General features: G+C 51.4%; 1 protein-coding gene across 1 annotated transcript in view; it reads left to right on the top strand.

Moving 5' to 3' along the window:
* LOC144806437 (uncharacterized) overlaps positions 1–20,497 on the top strand; it is a 266,753-nt gene that overhangs the window by 112,039 nt on the left and 134,217 nt on the right. Inside the window, exon 2 of the mRNA XM_078672805.1 lies at positions 16,022–16,036. Coding sequence (XP_078528931.1) covers positions 16,022–16,036 — 15 coding nt within the window. The remainder of the gene's footprint in view (positions 1–16,021; positions 16,037–20,497) is intronic.

The raw sequence follows: 20,497 nt of genomic DNA, 5'->3' as shown, positions 1-20,497 counted from the left end.
GGAGGCGTCCCGTGCATGTGGGTAGCGGGGCGGTCGACCTGGGGGGTGGGGGGCGTTGACGAGGGGGCATGGAGTACCGGGGTCCGGTACAGGCAAAGGGGCATCAGTCAAGGATTATGGGCTCGCTCGATTGGGCGGGGGGGGAGGGGATGGAAGGGGGGGAGATAGTCGGGGCCTATGTCGGGTCATCAGTGCGAAAGGACTGCCGGAAGCTATGAAGGAGCATGACCCATTCCATAGAAATGGGATGTTTACGTGCACCCCTGGCCTCCTCCTCCCGGAGGGCATCTTCCTCGGCCGCCGCCCACTTACAGACTGCCCCTGTCCAAGCCGCTATGGGGGGACCTTCCGGAGAACGCCAATGCATAGCTATACATCTTTTCGCCAGCAGCAGCGCTAAGGATACAAAGCGTCTGTGTACCGGGACCTGTTTAGAGATGTGAAAAATGCCTAGCGCTCTGGATTCCCAGGTGGTTTGGGTCGTGAGGCCTGTAAGATCTCTCAGCGTGTTGTGTACCATCTGCCACAGGGACTGGAGGCCGGGGCAGCTCCAAAACATGTGGCGGAAGTCTGCAACGGGGGAATGACATCTGGGGCATAGGAATTGTGTCGTGGGATAAAACTTTTGCAGTCGTGCCGGTGTGAGGTATGCCCTATGTAGTATGTAGTATTGGATGTTTTTGAAACGGGCGTTCCTAGATACTCGTTTCGGGGCCTCCAACGCCTTGGTCGACTCCGAGTCATGTAATGCGCGCCCGATGTCTTTCTCCCACGTGGCCCGTAGGGTCGCCGGGGGGTGCACGAAAGTTCTCGGATCGATTTATAGAGCCAGGTGACTAAGTGGCGTCCCATTCCCATACGCAGGATAGTGTGTATAACTGGATGCGTGTCAGGTTCGCCGGCCTGGAGATTATGATAAGGACGGAAACCTTCAAGCAGCTGGCGGTATCTGAGTAATTGACCTGGGGGGAGCGCAAACTCAGCGACCAGCCGGTCGATTGGTTTCAGCTGACCCTCCTCAAAGAGCGACTCCATGTCCGTGATGTCGCAGTGCGTCCATTCGGCGAGCATAGGAGCCGAGAAATAGGATTCCCGTCTGGGGCAACCAACCAGCGGTAGTAACGGGGAGTACGGGGTCCTCCCGGGGGATATCCGGTGGATCCACATAATGCATTGGCGTGCTATCGCGACTTGGAGGGGGTATGTAAGTCGGGGTTTGGTGCCCGGGAGGAGAAGGCGGATAAGCTCCGGGGTCGTGACTCTGCCGGTCAGGGTGTAAGCCTCCTGGGTATGTCGGTCAGCTGTCCAATATGACAGCCATTGGAGCTGCGCCGCCAGGAAATAGGACTCAAAGGAGGGAGCTCCGAGCCCGCCCTGTGTTGTGGGGAGTTGGAGGGTTTTCAGGGCCACTCTGTGTCGACCCGAGCCCCATATAAGTGTGCCCAGGAGGGAGTTAAAGTCTCGGAAGAAGGATCTGGGTGGCACCACTGGTAGGTTTACAAAATGATAGAGGAGCCGGGGGAGCATTACCATTTTAGCCAGGGCTATCCGCCCTATCGGGGCTAGCGGAAGCTTGGCCCAGAAGGCAACCGTCAAGCGAAGGCCAGCTAGCGCTCTACGGTGATTACCGTCAGAGATGTCAGTTGGAGAGTGATACAGACGGACACCAAGGTATCGGGGGCCTCCGCAGACCATGAGAGTCTATGGGTCCCCAGCTTGACGTCACGGGGTGGCAATTCCGGGTGAAAGGGGTAGATTGTGGATTTGTCCCAGTTCACTCGGAGTCCCGAGGCATCTGCGAACTCAGTGAGCGTCACCCCTATGGGGGTAAGGTCAAGTTCGATGTCCCGGACATAGATGAGGAGGTCATCCGCGTACATAGAGACGCAGTGCGTGACGTTCGCGAGCGGGATGCCCCAGTGTATTCCCTCCTGACGCAGTCTGATCGCCAGTGGTTCGACGGCTTGGGCGAAAAGCAGAGGTGACAGGGGGCACCCTTGTCTGGTGCCTCGCCGGACCTCAAAGGCAGGCGAGATGTGTTTCCCAATCCTGACACGTGTCGTCAGATCGGTGTAGAGAAGGCGTGTGTATGCTGTGAGTATCGGGCCAACGTTGAGACGGCGTAGGACCGAGAAGAGGTACGGCCAGGTGAGGGTGTCGAACGCCTTCTCCAGATCTAAGATGAGGCAGGCGGCACAAGGGAATTTGTCCCGTGCCTGGTACTGGACATGGAAGACCCGGCGGATGTTTTGTGAAGTGCTTCTACCCGGAACGAAGCCGCATTGGTCAGGGTGGATCAGTGGACATATGACCTGGGCGTACCTGTCAGCCAGTATCTTCCCGAGGACCTTACAGTCCGCCGATAGGAGCGTGATGGGGCGATACGAACCCATGTGGTGTGGGTCTCTATGTGGTTTGGGGAAGGTAACGATCACTGATTCCCGTAATGAACAGGGTAAGACTCCTAGATCTAGGGCCGTTGCAAACACCTGAGCCAGGCGAGGGACCACCAGGGGGGAAAACGTCAAGTAGTATTCTAGCGGGAAACCGTCTAGACCCGGGGCTTTATTACGAGACATGGCACGCAATGCTTGGGTGATATCTGAGGGTGCTATTTTAGTGTCGAGCGCACGTTTGTCAACATCCGATATCGCGGGCAGCGACAGTGGATCGAGAAAGTGGTCCACGAACGACGGAGAGAACCGCGGTGGGGCCCCGTAAACCTGAGCATAATAGCGTTGGAACGCCAGGAGGATATCAGCTTGAGATCGTACTAACACACCCTCGAGGTTGATGATGTCCATGATCAGTTTGATCTCGGTGGCTTGCTTCGCCATCCAGGCTAGCAGTGCTCCCGTTTTGTCCCTGTCTTTATGGACTCTGGTGGCATAGGCCCTAAAGTTATATTTCCTAAGATCCGCACAGGCAGCCTGGTATGATGACTTCGCCTCGGCTGTGAGCGCGGCGTGTGCTTCCGAGTCATCGGTTTGTTTAGTGAGTGCAGCTAGACGCTGTTCCGTGGTTGAGAGTGTCTGCGCCAATGTGCGGCGAACCCCTGCGATCTGTTTGATGCATTCCCCCCGGGCCACCACCTTAAACGCATCCCATTCCACCAGTGCCGATGATGCCGTGTTCGCATTGTGTGAAAAGTAGTCCTGTATGCTGTTTTGGTGTGAGTCCCTGAACACCTGGTCTGTCAAACATTCTTTAGGGAGTCGCCAAGTGGGGACGGGCGGGTGCGGGGGGCACCAGGTCAGGCGCAATATGTGGGCGTCATGGTCTGAGATGATACGACCCAGGTAGTCCGAAGAGATTAGTCTAGGGAGGATCGATGCAGAGCATAAGAATCTGTCCAGGTGGACCCGGAGGTTGTGGGGTATCGAGTGGAATGAGTAGATGCGGGTATGAGGATATAGGTGTCGCCAAGCGTCAGTAAGCGCCCAGTGCGAGGTCCACGCTCTGAATAGCTCCGCTTGCCGGGAGACTGGGGAACGCGCAGGGGGGGTGTGATCGGTCCAGAGTAGGGTCCAATGTGCAGTTGAAGTCACCCCCTAAGACCCACGGGACTGTGGTGATTGGGCCATGTTGGACTTGGCCCTTAAGGCAGGTTCACCCCTAATCTTTTTGCTTTTAGTCTGTGATCTGTATGGATGATTTTCTGGTCTGTGCGCACTTTTTCCCTGTGTCCCAGAGTAAAGTGCGTGCATGTAGTTAGGCTGGCCTGCTCTCCCATAGGAATGCATGGGGAATGTCTGTGTCCCTGGTAGTTCCTGATGCGTGGGGAGTGCATGCTCGAATTTGGTATGTGCGAGCTCGTGGGAATGAATGCTTCGCAATGGTGTATGTGACATGTGTGTGTCATGTGTAGAAATGCCATTTATAGGACGTGGCATATTAATGTAAAATATGCCTGCCGTGTGATTGGCTGGAGCTGGCTGGTGAGCCTGGCTCCAGGAAGGCTGGATGGGTCTGCCCGGTGGTGAGTGTGAGATTAGCATGTTGATGGCCTGGGAGGAGTGCACCTGGTCCCTGATGGGCCTGGGATTTCCCCACACAATGCTGGCTCCACCCCCTGTAGTGCGACTGATGGCCCTAGCCCTGCCAGTGAATAGAGAGGGTGGTTGAGGTAAACAGAGTACTTCAAAACCAGCTGCAACTGGTTTTCCCCCCACCCTGCACCTACAGACAAAGGAATTTACTGTATAAGAAGGGGCTGTGTCCCCATACAATTTGTTCTCTGTTCTGCTTTGGACCTTGCCAGAGGGGGCCGATGCCCACCCGGCCTCAGAGCCGATTTGGCGATTTTTGGCGAGCGAGTGCCCACCTCGCTTTATATTTTGATTAGAAGCCGGAGCCCACCCGGCATTGCCCCGCTGCTATTTTATTATTGAAAAGCCGGTGCCCACCCGGCATTGCCCAGGAGATCACCGCCGCAGCCCAGGAGTGTGTGTTGCCCCTGCCGGGACGCCGCGCTGCCTGCAGCGACCCGGAAGTCCCGCCTCCTGACCCCCAGGGCCGTGCTGCCATTGGCGGCCCCGGCGGAAGTCAGGCAGCGTGCAGGAGAGACAGGTCCAGGCGGGAGCGCGTGAGGAGCAGCCGGCTCCCGTGTCCGCGAGGCTCCCCGTGTGGAGAGGAGCCCCGCGCTGCTGCTGCTTGGAGGCTCCCCGTCGGAAGAGGAGCCCCGCCCACCACAAGACACCCGGTGAGTGCCGAGGAGGGAGAGGGGCGGCGGGACACATTGTCGGTGTCTGCCCCTCCCCCGTAGCGCGATCTTGCACGCACTGCTGTATGAAGCCCGAGGGCTTCAGGGGGCATTTTTCTTGAATACAGAGTCCCCCGTGAGGGACTCCAACGCCCCCCATTTGTGCTGTGAGAGCCACGAGGCTCTGAGGGGCCATTCTGTTCCACGAGCCCAGCGAGGCTCAACGCCCACATCGTATTGAGAGCCCTGAGAGAGGCTCTGGGGCATTGTCATTATTTTTAGAGCGCTGAGCTCTACGGTGCCACATTTGCTTTGCGAGCCTGATAGGCTCTAGGGGGACACAGGCAGCCAGTTGGTTGTAGCCCCGAGGCTCCCACGCTGTGTCTCCCCACTTTGTTCTTGAGCCCTCCTGGCTCCAACGTTGCCCAGTCCTGTTTAACAACTGTCCAGCACTTAGTGGACAGTTGCTACGTTTAGGTTTGTGTGCTGTGCTGCCTGCGCAGCTTCCCTGACATTGAGACTCAGGGCATTCCGCCCCTTTCGAGGCCAGTTGGCCTGAGGGACAATTCTAGTGTTGTGCTACATGCACCCTGCGCATTGTTATTTCTTTGCTATGTGATTCTTGCGCAAAAGTTCTAACCTGCACCTCTGAATGTGTTTTACTGCCTAATGTGCAATTGTTGATGTCCCATTTTATGTTTATCCCCTTTGCTAAAAGTGACCTGCTTAGAGGATTGTTTATGTCCGCTTACCTTTGCTAAAAGTGACCTGCTTAGGTATTTTATGTTTATCCCCTTTGCTAAAAGTGACCTGCTTAGAGGATTGTTTATGTCCGCTTACCTTTGCTAAGAGTGACCTGCTTAGGTATTTTATGTTTATCCCCTTTGCTAAAAGTGACCTGCTTAGAGGATTGTTTATGTCCGCTTACCTTTGCTAAAAGTGACCTGCTTAGGTATTTTATGTTTATCCCCTTTGCTAAAAGTGACCTGCTTAGAGGATTGTTTATGTCCGCTTACCTTTGCTAAAAGTGACCTGCTTAGGTATTTTATGTTTATCTCCTTTGCTAAATGTGACCGGCTTAGGTGATTGTTTGGGTTTCCTTCCCTTTGCTAAGAGTGAACTGCTTAGGTGTTGGTATTCCTTCCTTAGGTCCTGATGATAAGGTCCTAGTTCCCTGCGTGATTTTCCTACAGTGTTTAGGTTTGCGTAGGAGGTATTTACTCTTTACCAGTGATTACTGGTTGTGTGCTACATTTACTATTTTGGTGCTACAGTCATTATATGTTTATGTGCTAAGTGTTATACCTACAAGTATTATTTCTAACAAGTGCCTACCCCTGACAGTGGTCCATGTGGCCCTGTCCTGTACATAATCCCTTGTAAATTCTGCCCGTGCCTGTTGGCACATTGTAAAGTTGTGTGTTATCTACTGTGTTTTTATTATAATACAAAGGCTATTTTTATATAACCTTGTGTGGAGTTTCCTTTGTGGTGGGCCTTGGGTGTCGTTGCTGGGGTGCGTGCGCAAATACTTAACTCATACCGCCTCCAAGTTTAGCCTTGCTGCTCGCGCCACGCTACCTAGAGGGTGAGCGGGGGTTATCTTGGTGTGTGACTCCCTTGCCCTGACTTTAGAAATGGTGATCCCTGACTGACTTTGGCGTGAGCCTTGGCCAGCCAGGGTCCCGTTTCTAACAGGCCAATACTCCCGTAAGGTGATCCCAAAATGTATCCTGCTCAGTGTTAGGGGCGTAAATGCTACCCAGGAGGATCCCCTGTCCGTCTAAGAGTCCTTCTAGTAGTGCATATCTGCCTTCCTTGTCCACCACCCGTCTGAGTGCTCGGAAGGGGGTTCCCGGCCTAACCCATATTAAGGCGCTGCGCGCAAATGCAGAGTATGTCGTGGCACAGAAGGTCCCCCGCCATTTGGCGTGTAACTGGCCCAATTCAGTAGCATTAATATGTGTCTCTTGTAAAAGAGCAATACTAGCTGTCATGCGCTTTATGTAGGAGTAGACGGAGTAGCGTGTACTGGGTGTATGAAGGCGCCGTACATTCAGTGAGAGGACATTAACGTCCGAACGTGGAGCTGTCATTACTAAGGGATCGTGCTTGCGGTCGGGTTCCCCGAGGACAGTGAGGTCTTGTGTCTCGTGTTTACTCCTGCGCGCCATGCTTCCATAGGTATAGGGGGGGAACTGTCGGGAGTAAAAACAGATAGAACTAAGTGTGGGAAACAGTCCCAATACAGGGGATACATCACCGGAGGTGGCATATTCAAACTAAGGTCCTACCAGGGGAGAAATATAACGGAATTCCGTGGGGGCGGCAGCATGTGTTACCGCTGGGCTTGTGCGCGGATTGGGCTGTTGTAGGAGAAGTGCCTATCGAGCACACACAGATAATCAGTTATGCAACATTAGCACACAAACAGCACATAGAGTGTCCAAGGAAAGAGGATACAGCAATAGTCAGTTCCCTCAGGAAGAGGTGCCAGGTGGTTCAGCCAGGGTAGCGTCCACCGTGTGTGCGACAAGGAGAGGGGAAGAGATTGGGCCAAACCCTGACATTGTTCCATCGCTGTCTTGGTCTTTCTCAGGGGTGAACAGATGCGGTTGGTGTTCCAGGTCCGGTGCAAGGGGAGAGAGGTGTAGGTCGGTCACCGCCTTCAAAGCATCGCGTCTCTCCTGCATGATTTGCGTGAGGTCGGGTGAGCCCAAGGGGGAGGATGCTTGGCTTTTGGATGAGCCCATCTGAGTACGTTTCGTGCCCCGTCTCCTGGAGCGATGCGAGGTGCTGGAGTGTTCCCGTTGGGGCCCGGCTTTAGGGATCAGCGGACAGTGGAACTCAGCCCAATCCTGTGCCTCATCCGCAGTGGTGAAGAATATGGCCTTTCCTTTGTGTAGCACCTTGAGGCGAGCCGGGAACAGTAAGGAGTATTGGATATCGTTCGCGCGGAGGCGTCTTTTAACGTCCAGAAAGGTAGACCTCTGCTGTTGGACTTCTCGGGCATAGTCTGGGAACACCATGACCTGTTGGTCCTCCACCTGCAGGGGACCCGCCGCCCGGGCCGCTCCAAACACCGCATAGCGGTCCCGGAAGTGCAGGAACTTGGCCAGTATGGGACGTGGAGGGAGACCTGGCTTAGGTTTCCGGGCGGGGACCCTGTGGGCTCTATTTCAATAGAGAAGAATGCCGAGCGCTCCGACTCGGGGGTGAAGGAGCTGGTCCATGATTCCATGTAGGTCAGGGGGTCTGAGTTCTCAATTCCTTCCGGCAGACCCAGGACGCGGATGTTGCATCGCCTCGAGCGTCCCTCCAAATCAACCGTACGTTCCTCGAGGGCCGCCACGCGGCGTAGGATCTCCTGCATGTCCGCCCCCTGAGTTTTCACCCTTGGCTGCAGCGCGGCCACAATCTGCTCCCCCTCCTTCACCCTGTCCGCCAGTTTACGATGGTCATCGCGAATCAGGCTGATGTCTGTCGTCAGGACACCCAACCGTTCCTCCATCGAGAGTCGGGACAGTTCTATAGCTGCCAGCACCTGGTCCAGTTTCGCCGACAAAGTGGGGTCAGTGTGTGGGGTGTTGACTTGTGTCCAGGCCCGCGTTTGCGGCATGTTGTCAGGGGCCGTTTCAGGGACGGCGGTCACCTGCTGGCCTCTCGGTTTCCCCATGGGGCCGATGGGAAGGGTCCCGTACCGCTGTGTATTTAGGGGGCTGCGGGCTTCCGGACACCAGCTCGCTGGGGTAGACAACAACCCGGTGGGGGTTGGGACGTAGCCTTCGTTGGTGCGGGGGTGGTGAAGGGGCTCGCCCGCCCAGTGACCTCGTTTCAGCGGTGCGCCGAGTAGCAGAAGGGTGCCAACAGCAAAGATAACTGGTGTCAGGGAACTCCGTCTACTTGGCAGTTCAGGATCTCGGGGGAGTTGAAACCGGGGGGCCCCCAATCCGGAGTGGGCTGGTGGCCCGCAGCCGTTGGTGGCTTCCGTGGGGTGGTAAGGGGTGAAGTGCGCTGTCGCAGGCACCTATGGTCTGGAGAGCGTACCTTCTGGTCAAGTCGCTGCCAGAAGTGGGGGTCCCTCGTCGCCCATGATGAAGCTGTGTTGGGGCGGTAGGCCCTTGTCTCGGGTGTGGCGAAGGGTCGTCCTCTGTGTGACTGGTGGCCGCCGCTGTTCTGGGGGCGCCGCCGCTCTCAGAGTGGGGGTGTGGCAGCGCGCATCATGCCCGGTACTTGGGTCCTCGCAGGCGCCATGTTGAGGTCAGGCACCACAACCCGGAGAGCCGCCCACGGGCCCAGGAATGTCTCGGACCGTCCGCCCGGAGGGACGGAGAGGCGGGTGTCCTCCGATGAGTCCCAGAGAGCCCGGGGGGGGCAGGCACTCACCGTCCAGGAGAGCCGCAGTCGCTAGGAGGGTCCGGCGCCGCGAAGCTGGCGCGATCACAGGCTCAGTCAGTCTGCGATGGCAGGCGGGGCTGGTGCAGGGGTCGGGTCAGACTCCCGTCTGGGACAAGGCGCTGGTGCTGCGGAGCCCTGGAGCTGCGGTCGCCATCTTGTGCCCAAACGGGCGGCTTCGGCAGGGAGCTTGGTCCAGGTTTACCCCCACGGGCCAGTCACGCCCCACGGCCCGGATCTCCGTTGCAGCCGGCCGGCCGCACCGCCCAAGGCCACCGATCGGGTGTCTCAGGCGCACCGTGGTGCAGGTATCAGTGAATCGGAGCCGCGACCGTCATTTTGGAGCTTGGCGCGCGGCTCCGGCGAGGAGGTGTCGCTGGGGAGTCCGCCCGGCAGCGTGATCCACACCGTGCCTGGGGGGTGCCGCTGGGACAGGGGGCACCCCGGTTGCCGAAACTGGAAGTTGAGGCTCCCGGCAATCACTGGAACTGGGCAGGATGCTAGCCCGATCGCGGAGCCTCAGCAGAACACAGCCGCCATCGTGGCTTGCTAAGCCACGACCCCATCTTGTACAGGTCTGATGACGAGATCCATTCTAAGAGGGATTAAAGGAGTGCTGACTGGAAGGGCCAGTAGGGATCTGAAAAATGAGTTTTCGGCTGTGGTGATTTCCTTAATCTTAGAATGGCCCCATAGTTCGGCCCCATATAAATTTGCACCCCGAGCTTGGGCTCTATACATTTCCATAATGGGGGCAATAGGTTTTGTGGGTTTTAAGGATACCGCCACATAGCTGAGTAAGGCGTAATTTTGCCTTAGCTAGTTGAGGACGCCAATCCATGTTATCCGTTAGGGTTTCCCCTAGGTATTCAAAAACGGTTACCCTGTCTAGAGTAACACCATTTAAGCGGGGGGTCGGACGAGAGGAGTTAGGAGGGTGGCAAATCATATATTTGGTCTTTTGTGTGTTACTTTCCAAACCTCTCAACTGACAGAATTCTGAGAAGCTGTCCAGAGCACGTTGGATTCCCATCGGGGACTTTGACAGCAAGAGTGTGTCATCCGCTAACATTAACGCCACCACCTGTTCGTTGTTAAGTTTGGGGGCATCAATGTCTTTGGATCCCCTTAAATGGAAGACCAGGCCATTTACGTAGAGGGAGAAAACCGTGTGCACCAGAACGCACCCCTGCCTGACTCCTCTACTAACGGGAAACCTAGACGTCAAATTACCCATTTTGCCACTCCTAACTTGAGCAAAATTATCTAGATGCAATCTCTGTACGACCCCTCGAAGGGAAGGGGTAAACCCCATTTCTGTAAGTACCGCCCAAAGAGTCTGACGCGGTACCAAATCAAACGCAGCCTTGAGGTCTACAAAAATTAGGTAGAGGCTGCCACCCTCTACCCTCACGGTTTTCCAATAAAGAAGTAATAATCGTAAAAGTTGGTCCACCGTGGAAGTTTTTTCCCTAAAGCCAGCCTGGTATGGACTGAGTATATGTTGGTCCTCAATCCTTACCTGTACCCTATCCAAGATGATACGGGAAAAGAGTTTTTGGCTGACATCTATCAGACTAATTGGGCGGTAATTAACTGGGAGGAGTGGGGAGCCCTTTTTGAAGATTGGGATTATTTCGGCGCCAGCCCATGTCTCAGGAATGGGTGCGCCGTTAATTATAGCATTAAATAATAGAAAATAAGGGATCCATATTTCAGGTTGGTCCTTATAGAGGTCCCCAGGAATTCTATCTAGACCTGGGGCTTTGCCCAAGGGGAGCTTATTTATGGCTAATTCCACCTCAGTGAAAGTTATAGCTGTAATACTCTCCTTTGGGTCATAGGGATCCTGGTTAGAAAAAGTTAGAGGGGCATAGAGGTTCTGGTAGTGGTCTATCCACTGGCCCGGTGCTATATTAGGGTCATCTGCCACTAGGTCCCATTTAGTATCTGATCTAACTATTGCCCAGAAGTCCCTCATATCCCTTTTGTTTAAGGCTTCTTTAATACTTTCCCATTTTTCTGATTCCCAAGATTGTTTTGCCTCCCTTATCGCAGCTTTGTAATCAATTCTCCTGGACGCCACCAGTGTCCTATCGCCACTTTTTAAAGACTCCAGAAGTGCAGATTTAGCCACCTTACATTTGGAGTTAAACCATGTTAAGACCTTCTGTAGCTTTCTTGAGTTAGATACCACAGGATTAAAAAGGTCAGCTAAAGTAGTCACCAACTGGATGATAGAAATCATCCTCCTTTCTTGGTTCTCAGCAAGGGAAAGGGTGAGATCTGAGAGTGCTTTAGAGATAGCATTATTATTATTATTATGTTTGCACTTGTAAAGCGCGCTGCTACCCGCAGGTTTCCTGGCGCTGTGCAACGCTGGGGAACCCGTCCTGGCTTTCCCTGTGGGATGGTCCCTGCTGGGAGTCCCCAAGGTGGAGCCAGGCATCCCCGGCGTTGGGGGGGCCGTTGTGGAGATTAGGCAAGCTAATGCCCAGAGTTGCCGAGTGGGACTCCTGACTAGAGTAGGCACCGAAGCGAGAATTATCGAGTCCGCTGACCCGAGTCCACGACCCTGCCGTGTCGGGAATTGAACCCTGGTCCCGGCCGACTTCTGCTCTCGGGTCTGCCGCCTCTAACCAGTGAGCCACACCACTCCACATTATAAGTACATCTAATTTTTTCTGGGGATTTACTAATTGTTGGCCATTTTAAACGTCTCCTGTCATTAGTAAGTAAGGGAGGATTGGAAATTGCTTCATTGTAATGACTACAGGAATTAGGTAGAGGGAGCTTAAAGAGAAGCATTAGGGCGTTGTGGTCACTGTCATAACAAACAGAAACCGCAAAGTCTTCTACAAAATGCCAGGCTCTTGCCTCAACCAAAATGTAGTCGATGCGAGAGTTCTGCCCGGGGCGAGTGTAAGTAGGGCACCCAAGTAGGTCTGACTGTGCACGGCCATTGCAAGCTCTTAAGGAATGTGCGAGAGTTAGAGAGTTGATTTGAATTGCAAGAGGTGTCCATGCCTTAATCGGTGGAATTGAAAGATCTGGGATCGACCACTGGTCATCCTCCTCTCTAGAGATACTCTCAATAATACCATGTAGTGGTTCGAACTGACAATTGAAATCGCCAGCCACAATCAGCGAACCCTTTCCCGCTAGGGAGTATATAAAATCGTCCAGAGCTGCCACTGTGGGCGATTCGCTCCCTAGTCTACTAGGGCGGGAATAGACATTGACAAGGATCAGGGTAAAATCATTAGGGAACAGTAATGATAGGCATTGTAAGTCTATTGTGGGGGTGGTAATTTGGGAGACTACGCAGCCCAAGTGGGACGCGATAAAGATGGTTAGGCCCCCCTCTAGAGCCAATAAGAGCTAGATTGTTGACCGCGTGAAACCCCTGCTTAGTTAACTCTTGCCTTGCCCATAAATGCAAATGTAAATGTAAATGTTTTTGTACTTGTATAGTGCACAGCTACCCAACAAGGGTCTCCCGGCGCTTGTATTCATACCGCTGAGGAACCCTTCCTGGCTTTCCTTGTGAAGTGTCCACTCCTGGACACCCCCATGGTGAAACCAGGCATCCCCAGCGCTGTTGGGGGCTGTTGTGGAGATTAAGCAAGCTATTGTCCAGGGTTGCAGCGTGGGGCCCATGATTAGAATAGGCGCTGAGGCGAGAATATCAGGTCAGAGGAATTTATGAGCCCGAGATCCGCCGAGGCAGGAATCGAACCCTGGTCCTGGGCCTGAGCTCTGCATCAAGGTCTGCCGCTCTAACCATTTGAGCCACACTTCTCCACATGTCTCTTGGAGTAGACAAATGTCGTATTGGTTGATAAATTGGTTCCATTCCGGGCAAATTAGCTTTTTGGGAGTATCTGCCACATTCCATGACAGGATTTTAAGTTTGGTCGTGAGTGAGTCTGTCGAGCTACTGCTAGTCTGTTGGATGCTTATTGAAGGGTTGTGAGACTGCATATGGTTATGGGGGTTATCTCGACCTTTGTAAAGGGAAGAGATGGCCATATTTGAACAGGGTGGGGGATGGCAGGGAGACGATGGGGAACCATTGGCAAAACTCTTAAGGGAAGGGCATGATGGTGTGGGAGGGGCCCCGGGATAAACAGATCGTAAAGTGTCTAGGTCGGGGTTACTTGGTCTATGTATAGTAGCCCTAGGTGATACTTGAGCAGAGTTAGAAAGAGGTGGAACTTGGTCTTCCAGTCAATCTACGTCCTCTAGCGAAGCAAATCGATTATTGAGGGGAATGCGGAAAGAAGTCAGGTCTTCGTAATGCCCCAAGGGCGGATGTTGGAATCGTATTGCACCTAGCGTTAGCGCTCTAGTAGGGCTAGTTTCACCTAACCTATTACTAGGGGGATAAAAAGATCCAAGATTAAATGCAGTTATAGATGTAGAATTTCCCCGGAGAGGTACCAGCTGGGTAAGGACTCTTTGCGTGAGTTGGCGATCTCTAAAGTTAATACTCACGCAATCGCCATTGATATTGTTTTCTGTAGGGCCCACCCAGGCAACTCTCCTTACCATCAGGATTTCATTGGCCAGTTAATATGGAACATTTTTATGCTTAGCCAGCCAGAATAGAACTTTGTTACGGAGATCAGACTGGACCTCCCTAGAAGTATTTGTAAGTTCGGGGATGCCTGTTAGTACAATTACATAGGGGGAAGCTGCAGGGGGAAGATCTATCATCGGGAGGGTTCCAAAAAGTGGATCATTACTAAAACTAGGATGATTCCGTTGGATGGGCAATCCAACTGCCGGAACACCTATTGGCTCATCAGTCCTTGGGTGAGCACTATGAGCACTATGATTGGAGGGATGGTATCTGTTTGTTGATTGAGTCTTCGTGGAGCTTGTTGGGAGCGGGTAGTAGTTATGTGGGTGGTACTGGGGTTGTTGTTCTGCGATGGTGTTTTTGATGATGGTTTGGCCATTGTGGGGTTAGAACTTCTGTCAGCATTCCCTAGCCCAGCCCCGGGGCATAACAATGCAGGACGATTTTGATCGCTTTCAGTAATAGAGATAGTTTGTGAAATTGGTGCAGGAAGAGGGCAGTGATGTATTGCGGTAAAATCTGTAATGAATTTGAGTATTGGAGCTACCTCCTCTTTTATAATTGCCCTACACTAGATAACTAAATCAGATAGTAATGTATCTATCCAGGGTGGGTAGGAGGGGTTAGATGAAAGAAGTAGGGGTGTAGTAGTTGGAGGTGGGTTACTACTACAAGTATACTTACATTACATTACATTACATTACTTGGCTGACTGGAGCTTGTTGTCTGCTTCTCTTTGGCCTTTCTATATCTAGTCCCACCCTTACTTCCTGTTCTTTTTTTCCTCCCAGTAGTTCGACCTATAACATTGGTTTCTCCCCGTATATCATTAGGATGTTGAGTCAGGTTAGAGGTACTAACTAGGGAGGAAAAAACCTCACTAGGAGTTGGAATATCGTCTAGGGCTGGCTCAATGGGGGGTAGTGGGTACCAGTAATGATAGATCTGGTGTTATAGATAATCGGCGTTCAGTATTCACTATTTCGGTGTTTACTACACCAATTGCTTTCTGAAGCATTAGATCTATGGCGGTAACGGATTTTGTGGCAGAGGGGTTAGCTTGGACTTTGTTGGGCTTAAGTGCACAAGCTCGCTTCCCTTGAATACGTTTAGGAGGATTTGGCTGGATCATCTTGTGCAGGGAGGATTAGATCAATTTTGAAAAAACAAACAATGTTAAATGGTCCCAGGTTTAGGATGTTGAATAAATGACAGTGAAGAATCAACAATACCTCAGTCCATTTGAATAGTGTCCCTGCTCCAAATGAAAAGAAGGTGGCCCAGCCCAGCCTCTTCCGGGCGATGACGGGCAAGGACGGGCCCGCCCTTGGCCCAGCCTTCGCCCGGGCGCTGCCCGCGCGCATACCGTGGAGCGGGATGTGCAGGCGGATTTTAAGAGGTGTTGGTCGCCTCTTGATGATGCCAGTAGATGGCGCCTTGGTGGAGGATGCTGGGAGTTGGAGTCTCCGGTTGGGAACTCCGTCCGTTTCCCTCACGGCACTTTAGAGCGGAAAACTTGTCCCCTGGCCCCCACTGGAGCCTCTCAAGAACTGCCGTTCCCCTCACGGCTGGCAAGGTAAGTGGTTGTCAGCATCCCACGGAGCGGGAGGTGCAGGTGGATTTTAAGAGGTGTTGGTCGCCTCTTGATGATGCCAGTAGATGGCGCCTAGGTGGAGGATGCTGGGAGTTTGAGTCCCCGGTTGGGAACTCCGGCCGTTTCCCTCACGGCACTTTAGGGCGGAAAACTTGTCCCCTTGCCCCTAGTGGAGCCTTTCAAGAACTGCCGTTCCCCACACGGCTGGCAAGGTAAGGGGTTGTCAGCATCCCGCGGAGCGGGAGGTGCAGGCGGATTTTAAGAGGTGTTGGTCGCCTCTTGATGATGCCAGTAGATGGCGCCTAGGTGGAGGATGCTGGGAGTTGGAGTCCCTGGTTGGGAACTCTGGCTGTTTCCCTCACGGCACTTTAGGGCGGAAAACTTGTCCCCTGGCCCCCACTGGAGCCTCTCAAGAACTGCTGTTCCCCTCACGGCTGGCAAGATAAGTGGTTGTCAGCGTGGACTTTTAAGGGTGTTGTACAGGTGCATTGTGGGCATTGTAGTCCTAACCTTTCAAGGACCATTTTTGAGATTCCAGACCCTTAGGTTGTGTTTTGGACACTTTGGACCATCAAGAGGAACTTCGGGAAGAAGTTCCAGAGGTTTGGGAAAGTTTGGTGAATTTTTGTGAAAAAGCTCCATAGGGAGACCAGACTCTCACAGAAAGGCAGTCCGGCGAACCCTCACTGAATCCGGCCTGCTGGAGGAGGTTGCCCGACGTATGGTGAGAAATCCTCCAGAAAAGGTTTCAAGTGTAAAGGTAAACTATTGACAGGGTCTCCAGCTAAGTGTACCCACCAGGGATCGATCTCGCCGGCCTCAAACTTTGACCGTGTCTCAGTCAGAGGCGACCAAATGTCCAGAAGTGACTCTATTGGTTCCTAAGTACTAAAAGGTGTTTAATCTTTAAAAAATCATATCTCTGGTTCCCTACATTGGATTTTTTTGTTTTGATGTTATTTAAAAGATAAACATATTTCCTATGTTCGTAAATTGGTGTTGGGTTTTTATTGTGGGTTGTGTCTTAATTATTTACTGAATTAGTGTTTCTGAATGCTTTACATACCTGTCTCTGAAGTTAAGCCTGCCTACTCACAGCCAAGCTACCAAGGGTTGAGCATGGGAATACTTTTATGAGACCTATTCTGAGCCCTATATTGTGTCTGTGGTATTATTGTCAGTGGTAGATATATATTGACCACAACTAATAATCCACTTTCCAACAATGGGCCTCACCTCTCCTGGCTGCCCTGGACAAACCTCCTCTTCTCTGCACTCCCCTCCGAGTTTTATTTATTTATTTATTAAACTTATAAAGTGCGCTATCACCTTGCAGGCATCCTGGCGCCAGGCATCTCAGAGGACAAAAGACGTGTGTCAAATAAAAGGCAGAGGACTACACCTTAGGGAGCAGCCAGGTCTTCCGTCTCCTTCTAAATGGGAGGAGCTCCTTGATTTGTCTAACCTCCCACGGGAGTTCGTTCCATAGTTTGGCCGCTACCACCCCAAACGATCTGCCACCTGACCTGACTTTCCTAAACCTCTGTACCTTCACCAGCCTGGCTGATGAGGAGCGAAGCCTTCTCATTGGGACATACCAATCAAATTTCTTTCGCATGAGCGCCGGACCCAGCCCATGTAGGGCTTTAAAAACAAGGCAGAGAGACTTGAACTGAACTCTCTGTTTCAGCGGGAGCCAGTGCAGTTTGACCAATCTCACCTCCTCTGCACCCCTGCACAGGCCTCACCACCTTCGCAACCCTACAGGACAGGCCTCATGTCCTCTGCATCCTACCTAGACACGCCACACCTCCTCTAAACTCCCACAAGCACAGGACAGGCCTCCCATCTTCTTCATCTCCTGAACAATGCTCACCTTGTGGTAAATAAATAATTAATTACCGGTACTATTTTTGATTACAGCGAATAAAACAGATAGCTCAATAAATAAGAGACAGGATTCGAGGTATCTTGAGTCTACAGGCTTTAATCAGGCATAAAGGACAGGAACAGGACAGCCTGCATGGGAATAGACGGATGGCAGCTGCCGGGGAAATGGGAGTAAGGCTAACTTTTAACATGGGTGCACAGTATATATATTAAAACAATTGCATTACATTCAATACAGTAGGCGTAGCAGTAGGCGTGACTCGTAGCAGTCGCGAAAGATAAGGGCAAAATGATGTAACAAGAAGGCGTGTACAGGGCGTATACATAGACATGTGATGTAAACGTAACAGAAGTGTCATAAACGGGGCGGAAACATGGAGGGGGCTACCTGAGCAGCCGGGACCTCTAACCTAGTGGTGCGCGCAAACGGGCAATGACGTGTTACCAGGGAGAACTGGGGGCTATGACTTCTGCGCTAGAAGAGGAGACTAAAGTCTGCAGTGTCAGAGCGACATGTACCTATATCAAATCTGGTATCTGGTGTTTGGAGTACATGTTGATAGAATCCAAAAGTTATCAGGGCAAAGGCTAATAGACACTAAGGCTGATGCATGCATAATTCTACATGTATTGCGTGTGCGAGGAATATTCTATGAATATTAATACAGTATTTCTCTTACATGGAGACAGAAAGGCTAGACCATGACGGAAACTATTGATGCGATTCAGTAGCTTAGGAATGCAGAGAAGGAGGGCTGGACTGATAACAAGAAGCATAACATACTCTTGGCAGACTGGCAGGCAGAGCCAGGCCGAGCCGGGCACTGCGAGGCAGAAAGTAAGCGAAGGGTCAGGGATGCAGGTGGGGGCTGTATCGCTCCTCGGAGACAGGAGCTGAATCTGGTGTCCGGGCCCTTTTGAGGCCTAGAAACGGGGACAATTCAATGAATTAACGTGCACACTGTAAAATGTGGCAACATAGGTTTACATAGGCCTAATACTCGTTGCTTTCACGAGAACTGGAAACTGGCATACTAGAGATGGACACAACTATAATTGCGTCTTTAATCGATCAGAGGGGGGATACATGCATATCGATCATGCACATATAGTATAAGATGGGGAACACGTAGGCACATACAACATGGCAAAATTTACTTTTCCACATTCCCTCCTTGTGCCCTACGTTTCCATCAGGAAACATCAATATTCATGATACCATCTATCATTTCATATAGCATCATTTGCTCGTCTCGAATTGTCTTGGAACGGGATTTAGGACTAGGAATACAAGAGGTAGCACACATGCCGCAAATCGCAGGGCCACATTGTATACAGAGGCAGCAACTGAATATGATCATTACTGCAATACCTAGGAATGACAATACTTTCCATCCCCAGGCGGATATGATACTCCAGAGCCAACCGGACCATGTCCAGGTGCCTGGATTCTGGTGTAACTGATGGGCAATTTTATGAAGTCTGGTTATAGCTGAATAAACAGACGGCGCGTTATTAGGAATGAAAATGCAGCAACTAGATCCGATGACTCTACATGCTCCTCCTCTATCGGCCAGTATGACGTCAAGAACGAGACGATTTTGGAGCACGACAAATCTCATAGCAGATTGCTCTTCGGTTAAATTACCTAGAGCAGAAGTAGTCTCATTCACTACTGCTTCAAGGGTTCTGGTTAACCTACGTATTAACTTACTATTCTGGACAGGTCCTATAAAGAAGAAGAAACCTTTATTGAAGTCTTGATATTGTTCTAGAGCAGTTTCAGTTCGATCGACAATTGGGGACTCGATCTCCCTTCTATGTCTGACGTGTACTAGATGTGTGTTTCTGTGATAATCAGATGGGGCTAGGAAAACTGGTGGCAGTAGGAAGGCAATATAACATGTTCCATCCCAATCGAGGGGCAGACGAACATATGCGGTCTGACCACAAACAAAATAAGAATGACGTGAGGCTTTGAAAATAGATTTCCCACTGTCACTATACTCAACAGTAGTAGTACAATCACTATGTCCTACATGTGCGGAACCATTCTTTCGGACACATAATTCGCCTTTGACTGGTAGTACTAAAATAGCAGGCAAATCTGGAGCAGTATCGGACTGAACATTCAGGACCATGAAATTCGAAGAATAATTACCTAAATCATACACTTCATTTTCTAGATCTAACCCTGTTCTATGGGAAAGACCTTGCTTGTCTGGAAAACATGTTCGATTCAGAAGGGACATATCAGTTGATGATGACGTTAACGTGGACCATGCTCCACACAAACCATTATGTGAAAACGGATAAGGAAAAAGTGGCAGAACTCCCTTCGGTGTCTGGAAAGGGGGGAGTCGACCACACACCCAACAATTAGTGGCATTGCTGGTCTGGTGTGAATAGTGTAACATTCGGATAAATGTATTGTTTCGCATAGCAAGACGATAGGATAGCTCGTGAGGAGGCAGATCACTAAATGTGTGCTCTACTGTAGCATTAGAAAACATATGTACATGTGAAATTGGAAAACATAAATATAAAGCATAACTTGTGCAGGTAACCATGAGACTCAAAAATAACAAGAAGAATAGAACGATAATACATCTTTTAGAGTTTTGACTAACTCTCTCACTATGGGGGTCTATCTCATACATGTCAGGAACCTGTCTAACCGTTTCACCCGAGAGGGACTTAGACAATTAAACTGGCTGACTTATTTTACTAGACCTCAATTTATCTTTATACTCCTGCTGCGGAGTTTTCTCTAACAGGGGAAGCTTGAGTTCAGAGTCTGTTTTTAGGCAGTCTTTAGGAATAAGGCAGTCCTTAGCAAAAGTCTTTTGTCGGAGTCCATGGAACTTTTTAATATGGCTGGTGTGGACCCAGCCCTTCCTGCCTTCAAGTTTCACGGCGGTCCTTGTTGTTAACAACACCATTCGAGGCTCTTTCCAACGGGGCTCCAGCGGACTTGAACGATCAAAATTGCGAACCAGGACATGTTCTCCAGGAACGACCTCATGCGGTTTCACCTCGGTGTTGTCTGGAAATGCGGCGGCAACCTGTGAACGACAAGAGTGTAGGGCAGACATCAAGGAAGCTAGGTAATCTGTCAGCATATTACTGGAAACGTCTGTAATACTACGGGGTCTAGGTGTACCCCACATGTTTGGAGGGCGGCCGAATACGACCTCATAAGGGGACAGACCTGATCTGGAATGTGCAACCATTCTCATATAGAACAGAGCAACTGGCAGAGCGACTAGCCAGTCTACACCTTTTTCTCTACATACTTTTGCAATGCGGATTTTCAAAGTCTGATTATGTC

This window comes from Lissotriton helveticus, assembly GCF_964261635.1.
Source record: "Lissotriton helveticus chromosome 1_1 unlocalized genomic scaffold, aLisHel1.1 SUPER_1_unloc_71, whole genome shotgun sequence".
Lineage (NCBI taxonomy): Eukaryota > Metazoa > Chordata > Amphibia > Caudata > Salamandridae > Lissotriton > Lissotriton helveticus.
Note: the sequence above shows the minus strand (reverse complement) of the source record. Positions and strands in the feature narration are given on the sequence as shown.